General features: G+C 56.6%; 1 protein-coding gene across 4 annotated transcripts; it reads left to right on the top strand.

The window, feature by feature from the left end:
* The first annotated feature begins 932 nt into the window (after positions 1 to 932).
* LOC129685389 (aldehyde dehydrogenase family 3 member B3) lies at positions 933 to 5,834 on the top strand. Of its 4 annotated transcripts, none has more exons than XM_055618930.1 (8): positions 933 to 1,094; positions 1,550 to 1,660; positions 1,880 to 2,000; positions 2,118 to 2,203; positions 2,977 to 3,094; positions 3,507 to 3,673; positions 4,239 to 4,338; positions 5,510 to 5,834. In XM_055618930.1, the coding sequence occupies exons 1-8, from the start codon at positions 933 to 935 to the stop codon at positions 5,692 to 5,694; spliced, it is 1,050 nt and encodes a 349-aa protein (XP_055474905.1). In that variant the 3' UTR covers positions 5,695 to 5,834. The 4 variants fall into 4 exon arrangements, with proteins under 4 accessions (XP_055474905.1, XP_055474904.1, XP_055474903.1 ...); XM_055618929.1 differs by lacking the exon at positions 1,550 to 1,660 and adding an exon at positions 2,316 to 2,397 and having other exon boundaries at positions 2,708 to 3,094; XM_055618928.1 differs by lacking the exon at positions 933 to 1,094 and adding an exon at positions 2,316 to 2,397 and having other exon boundaries at positions 1,616 to 1,660; positions 2,708 to 3,094.
* Positions 5,835 to 6,110: the final 276 nt, after the last annotated feature.

The raw sequence follows: 6,110 nt of genomic DNA on the forward strand, positions 1-6,110 counted from the left end.
CCTGTCCACAGGGGGTGCTCAAGAGTTCTGTCCACAAGGGACACTGTAGTGAGACTTGTGTCCACAGGAGGGTGCTGTCCTAGGAGCGCAGTCCACTGGGTGATGTTATAAAAACTCTATCCACTGGTGGCAGAGGGGATGGAGAATGGGGAAGGCTGTCCTGAGAGGACAGACGACTCGACACAGTGATGTTTAAGCCTGCCAGATACCGTTACCCCATTGGAAGTATGAGGAGACTGACGCTCCAAGAGGCCCTACAGGAACTCTGCCCCAGAGGGCCCTGTTTCCTGTTTCGTAGCTGTTCCACAGGAAGTGCTGTTTCAAGCGTTCTAGTCACAAGGGTCTGTTGGCATTAGATGAATGGCGTCCACAGCGGATACTGAAGAAGGTGATGGCCTGCTGAGGCCCAGGGGAAGCCAGAGATGCTGGTGGGGGAGGGGCCTCAAGGACATGCAGCAGACACAAAGCACACATCTGCATTCTCTCAGGTCATCACAAAGAGCAAGAGTACAGACACACACACACACACACGCATGCACGCGCACACGCATGCACACGCACACATCCTGATACACATAAAAACCCTGACCCACAGACTCAGGCTGGAGAGCCTTGTTCAGACACATAAAGACGTGAACACAGGCACTCAATTGCACGTGGATACACAGATGTAAACTGACTTTTCGGCCTTGTGAGTTGGCTCCTACATATCATTTTAGCTCTGTGGGAAGTAGAGGCAGGATGATCGGGAACTCACAGGTCACTTCTAGCTGTGTAATACAGCGGGGGTCAGCATGAACTGCATGTCTCCAAATATCAACCAACCACAAAAATAACAGAACAAACAAAAAACAACCCCCCCATGTCCCCCAGCTTCAGAAGCGCTCAGCCCCATTGCGGCGCCTGGCGTATTAACTGCCCCATGTTGTAGGATGGACCCTTTTGAGGAAACGCTGCGGAGGCTGAAGGAATCCTTCAACACAGGGAAGACAAAGCCGGCCAAGTTCAGGGCTGAACAGCTGCAGAGCTTGGGCCGCTTCCTACAGGACAATAACAAGCAGCTGCATGATGCCCTGGCGGGGGACCTGGGCAAGGTGCTGTGGGCTGTGGGGGCGGGGGGGGGCAGCATGTATCCTTGGAGACCCAGAGGGGCTAGAAAATCCCTCCCAGGCCAGCTACAGGCTTTCTGAGTGAAACCCTGAAACGTGGTTGGCTGTGTTCACAAACTGTATCTTGCTCATGTGTTTCCTGCCTTGTATGCAGTGAATACAAGGCAGTGTTCACCCAGGAACAGAGACACTGGCCCACTCTGTCCCTGAGAGCCAGCTTGATGGCTGTTCTCAGGTCGGTCACAAATAGGGAAATTGAAGCACTTGGGTTAAGCCACTCCCCCAAAGTCTCAAAGCCAAGCAGTGGCGGTCCGGAACTGCAGTCCCCATGGGACCACCATGCTGTCCTTACACTGTTCTCCTATGTGCTCAAGGGGGCTGCCTCATGCCCTATCCAAGTGGTAGAGCCCAGCCCAGCCTTGAACCTGCTCTCCCCACAGTCAGCCTTCGAGTCAGACATGAGTGAGATCATCCTGTGCCAGAATGAGGTGGACCTGGCCCTCAAGAGCCTGCAGACCTGGATGAAGGACGAGTCTGTGTCCACCAACTTGGTGAGCCCCGTTGGCTGCGTCACGGTGGGTGAAGGTGTCAGAGGGATGGCAGGGCATGGAAACAGCCTGCCCAGGCCCCTTCCTGCCCTTGAGACCAAAGTAAGACAGTCTTCTCATTTGGGGACTCCATTACCCAGGAATGTGAGGACCCGTGTGTGTGTGTGTGTGTGTGTGTGTGTCTGTTACTCACTAGGCACTGACTATCCCCCTGCATCCTAGCTCACGAAGCTGAGCTCAGCCTTCATCCGGAAGGAGCCCTTTGGCCTGGTGCTCATCATTGCACCCTGGAATTATCCTTTGAACTTGATGATCATGCCTTTAGTGGGAGCCATCGCTGCAGGTGAGTGGGCTTTTGAGCCCCCACAGTCTGACAGTCCTTCCCAAAGAGGGCATCTGGAGTTCCCTGGAGGATGCAGGCACCAGCATGGCCTCTCTGCTTCCCCATTGGCTCCTGCAGGGAACTGTGTGGTGCTGAAGCCATCAGAAATAAGCAAGAACACAGAGAAGGTGCTGGCAGAGCGGCTGCCCCAGTACCTGGACCAGGTGGGCATGGTGCTGCCTGTCAGCACCTGGCAGCCCCACACCCCTGTCCCGGCCAGTGGGGGGGGTCCCGCTGCCCTGGGTCTGCCTCCTGAGCTCTCGTCCTGCCTTGCAGAGCTGCTTTGCTGTGGTGCTGGGTGGGCCCGAGGAGACCGGGCAGCTGCTGAAACACAAATTTGACTATATCTTCTTCACAGGTGAGGGTGGCCCTGGCCAGGATCCTGGGGATGGGGGACAGCAGAGAATGTCTGTGAAGGACTTGGGGGATGAGGCCACAGGCCAGGGTAGGGAATGAGTCAAGAGGTACAGGTGTCCCTGAGGGTGGCTGTCCAGGCCTCCTGAGAATCTTGGAGAATCTGGGGTGGCCAGGATGGAGACAGACTCTAGGAGGTAGGTGGAGCAGCCCAGAAGTCGGGCTGGGGAAGGTCTCTGTGGAGAGAGGAGGTCAAAGTTCCTGCCTAGACCAGCTGACCAGGTGAGGATGGTGCCTCTTGGCCATGCCCTCAGGGAGCCCTCGGGTAGGCAAGATCGTCATGGCAGCCGCAGCCGAACACCTGACTCCCGTCACCCTGGAGCTGGGGGGTAAGAACCCCTGCTACGTGGATGACAGCTGCGACCCCCAGACCGTGGCCAACTGTGTGGCCTGGTTCCGCTACTTCAACGCTGGCCAGACCTGTGTGGCCCCCGACTACATCCTGTGCAGCCAGGAGATGCAGGAGAGGCTGGTGCCTGCCCTGCAGAATGCCATCACGCGTTTCTACGGAGACAACCCACAGACCTCCCCCAACCTGGGCAGAATCATCAACCAGAAACACTTCAAGCGTCTCCAGGGACTGCTGGGCTGTGGCCGCGTGGCCATCGGTGGCCAGAGCGATGAGGGAGAACGCTACATTGGTGAGTTTCCTGCCCCATTGCTGGCCCACAGCCCACCTGGACTGAGACCCTTCCATTCTGGAGAGGGCCACTCTGGACCTCACGTGTGAGCTCACAGCTGACTTCTAGCTTCTGGTGCTGGGAGTTCCCCGCCCTGTGGTTCACGGTCTGTGAACGCTCAGTTCCAAACACCTGTTCCACAGCTCAAACCCATGGAGCTACACCCATTGGTGTGCAGGGGGTGGCTTAAGTTCCTGTCCTACTCTCTGTTGTCCCATATCCCATAAGGCCAGAATCCCCGACACTCAGTCTGGAGTCCTCAGAAGTCCGACCCTGATCCCCCATCCTGGAGCCCAGGCTATCTTTCTGTCGGAGCCCCTATCCCTCAGCGTGTCCTGCCTGTGGAGAGGGTGAGTTAGCCCTCGTGTTGCAGCCCCCACAGTGTTAGCGGATGTGCAGGAGACCGAGGCTGTGATGCAGGAGGAGATCTTCGGGCCCATCCTGCCCCTGGTGACTGTGAGGAGCCTGGATGAGACCGTTGAGCTCATCAACCGGCGGGAGAAGCCTCTAGCGCTGTATGCCTTCTCTAAGAGAAGCCAGGTGGGCCCAGTCTCCAGGAGTGGGTGAGGAGGCAGCGGAGAGCACACAAGCTCTCTGGACAGTCACAGAATTAGAGGGATGCTGGCTTGGGAGGCCCTGTTCTTCCCTTGCCTTCCAGAGGCGCTGAGGTCCCCTCCCACATTCTATCTAGAGCACACATGTTTTCCTGGGCGCCACGCCTGGCTGAGCAAAGTGTCCTATTTTCCTTTTTTCTCTTTTGAGACAAGGTCTCATAGTTCAAGCCTCATACTCATTATGTAACTGAGGTGGCTCCAAGCTCCTGATTCTCCTGCCTTCATGTCCATAGTTCTGGGCTAATGGAGGTATCCATATCTAGTTTCAGGTGGTATAGGGATCAAATTAAGGCCTCAAGCGTGCTAAGCCAGCACTAAGCTACAGCCCCAAGCCCTCAGCAACAATTTTGTATAAAACTTTTTATTTGTATAAAAAGTTAAAACCCAGCAGCTACCTCATATCCCTACCCTGGGAATCCTCCGTGACCCCTGGTACCTCACTGACACAAGGCACATCCGGTGTGCTTTAGAAGGTTCCCTTTCTCTCCCAGGTGGTCAAACAGGTGCTGGCCCGGACCAGCAGTGGGAGCTTCTGTGGGAATGATGGCTTCATGCACATGACCCTGTCCAGCCTTCCTTTCGGAGGAGTGGGTAGGTGGCAGCAGATCTCTGCCCTTCTGGGCTGATTCAGGACACATCCCATCTGCTACACTAATGCAGAAACATGCAGCCCACTCTGGGTGCCGAGCGCAGCGGGCAGGCGAGGAAGCCCTCTCCACCCGCTGTGTCCCCTCTAGCCAGCCTCCCTCCCCCGTCCCCGCAGTCTGTGGTGGGAACTTCCAGGTGTGCTGGCACTTGAACACGTGGGTGAGGAACAGAGAGGCCGTTTTGTGGCTTTTAAGGAAACACACCCGTGGCTGCCAGCCACTGAGCACATTAACTTCTGTCAAGCAACACTTATCCTCAGCCATCCCTCCCACACACAGCCATGGATGTTTGCACTCAATGATGGGGCTTCTCCCTTGCCCCTTCTGCCTTCCCACGTCCCTGTGAACCCATTCCTGGGCGTCTCCACTTCCAGGAGGCCTGGGATGTGAAGATTTGAGCCCCACAGCCGCATGGGTGACCTTGGCGTCCCCTTTCCCTGTGAACTACTTCGTTACTGAAAGGGTATCCTGGTCCCTCTAACTGGTGAATCTCAGTGGTGGAGTGAGTGACAGAGGGCCCTAACCCTCCTGGTCTGTCTAGAGGACCTACCTCAGTTCTGTCTTCTGTGGCAGCCACTGGGCTTGGTCCTAACACGTCACCCACCGCCAAGGCTCTTGTCACCAAGCCTGAATCCTTCGGGCGCTCACACTATCATCTAATTGACAACCTCCTGGCCTCTTTCACTCCAGAAATCCAAGCTTCATACCTCCCCCCCCAACACACACACACTTCAGCCAAGCCGTTCCTCTGGACTTCCCAGGCTGGGTCCTTGTCCTTTCTGACACTGGAAACTCTACAAGTCTGAAGATTCACTTACTGTCTACCACAGCCCTGGGAGGAGGGTGTCACCGTCACAGAAGACTGAGGCAAAGTCACACAAGGTGGCATAGCTCTTCAGGACAAAGCTGAGATCCCACACACACACTCCCACCCTGGCGGCCTGGCTTCACTGCCTGCCTATCCTGCACCAGCAGCTGATGAGCTGCTGACGGGGCAGGCTCAGGGCTCAGCCTTTTGCTTGACGAGCGGGGAAACGGGGGCTGACAGCCAGGTCTGTGTGATGTCTACTCAGCCGTCCACTAAAGGCTTGACCCTGCGTCCTTGCTGCCCACAGGATCCAGCGGCATGGGCAGGTACCACGGCAAGTTCTCCTTCGACACCTTTTCCAACCAGCGCGCCTGCCTGCTGAGCTGCCCCGGGATGGAAGAGCTGAATGACCTCCGTTACCCACCCTATAGTCCCCGGAACCAGCAGCTGCTGAAATGGGTCTTGGGCTCCCAGAGCTGCACCATCCTGTGAATGACACCCGATTCCTCCCTCCTGCTGCCCCAGCCCAGAACTACCTGAGCTTTCAGCTGCTCCCAGATTCCCAGTGGTTCCCAGGAGGCAGGTGACTGGGCCAGCCTGTCATTGGTTGATTCCTCTGAACAGACCTGCAGTCAGGCAGGACTTCCTGGTGGCTGGTCCAGTCCCTTCCCACAGCACAGTGCCCTCAGCAGCCTCTTGACCCTCTGCTTAGACAGGTCTGCTGACAGAGGAGCCCCTCCCTCCAAGGTTGGGCAGATCTGCTGACTGAGGGGGGGGGGTGGAGAGGTGGTGGGGCTTTCTCTGTCAGCTCACAGGGTCCCAAAAGACAGAGCAGCCTCTCACAGCTGGAGGGTGGCTTTGTCCCCCCTGAAGTGGCATGATCTAGAATCAAGACCAGCTTAATTGGT

Source organism: Psammomys obesus, unplaced genomic scaffold (genome assembly GCF_907164565.1).
Source record: "Psammomys obesus unplaced genomic scaffold, mPsaObe1.curated_primary_1811, whole genome shotgun sequence".
NCBI classification, from domain to species: domain Eukaryota; kingdom Metazoa; phylum Chordata; class Mammalia; order Rodentia; family Muridae; genus Psammomys; species Psammomys obesus.

Bases quoted from the DNA above. Each gene is read 5' to 3' on its own strand.
- LOC129685389 (XM_055618929.1), top strand. From the start codon at position 933: ATGGACCCTTTTGAGGAAACGCTGCGGAGGCTGAAGGAATCCTTCAAC. The intron at 1,095-1,879 runs GTGCTGTGGGCT...CCTGCATCCTAG, and splicing joins TGGCGGGGGACCTGGGCAAG to CTCACGAAGCTGAGCTCAGC. The intron at 2,001-2,117 runs GTGAGTGGGCTT...TGGCTCCTGCAG, and splicing joins AGTGGGAGCCATCGCTGCAG to GGAACTGTGTGGTGCTGAAG.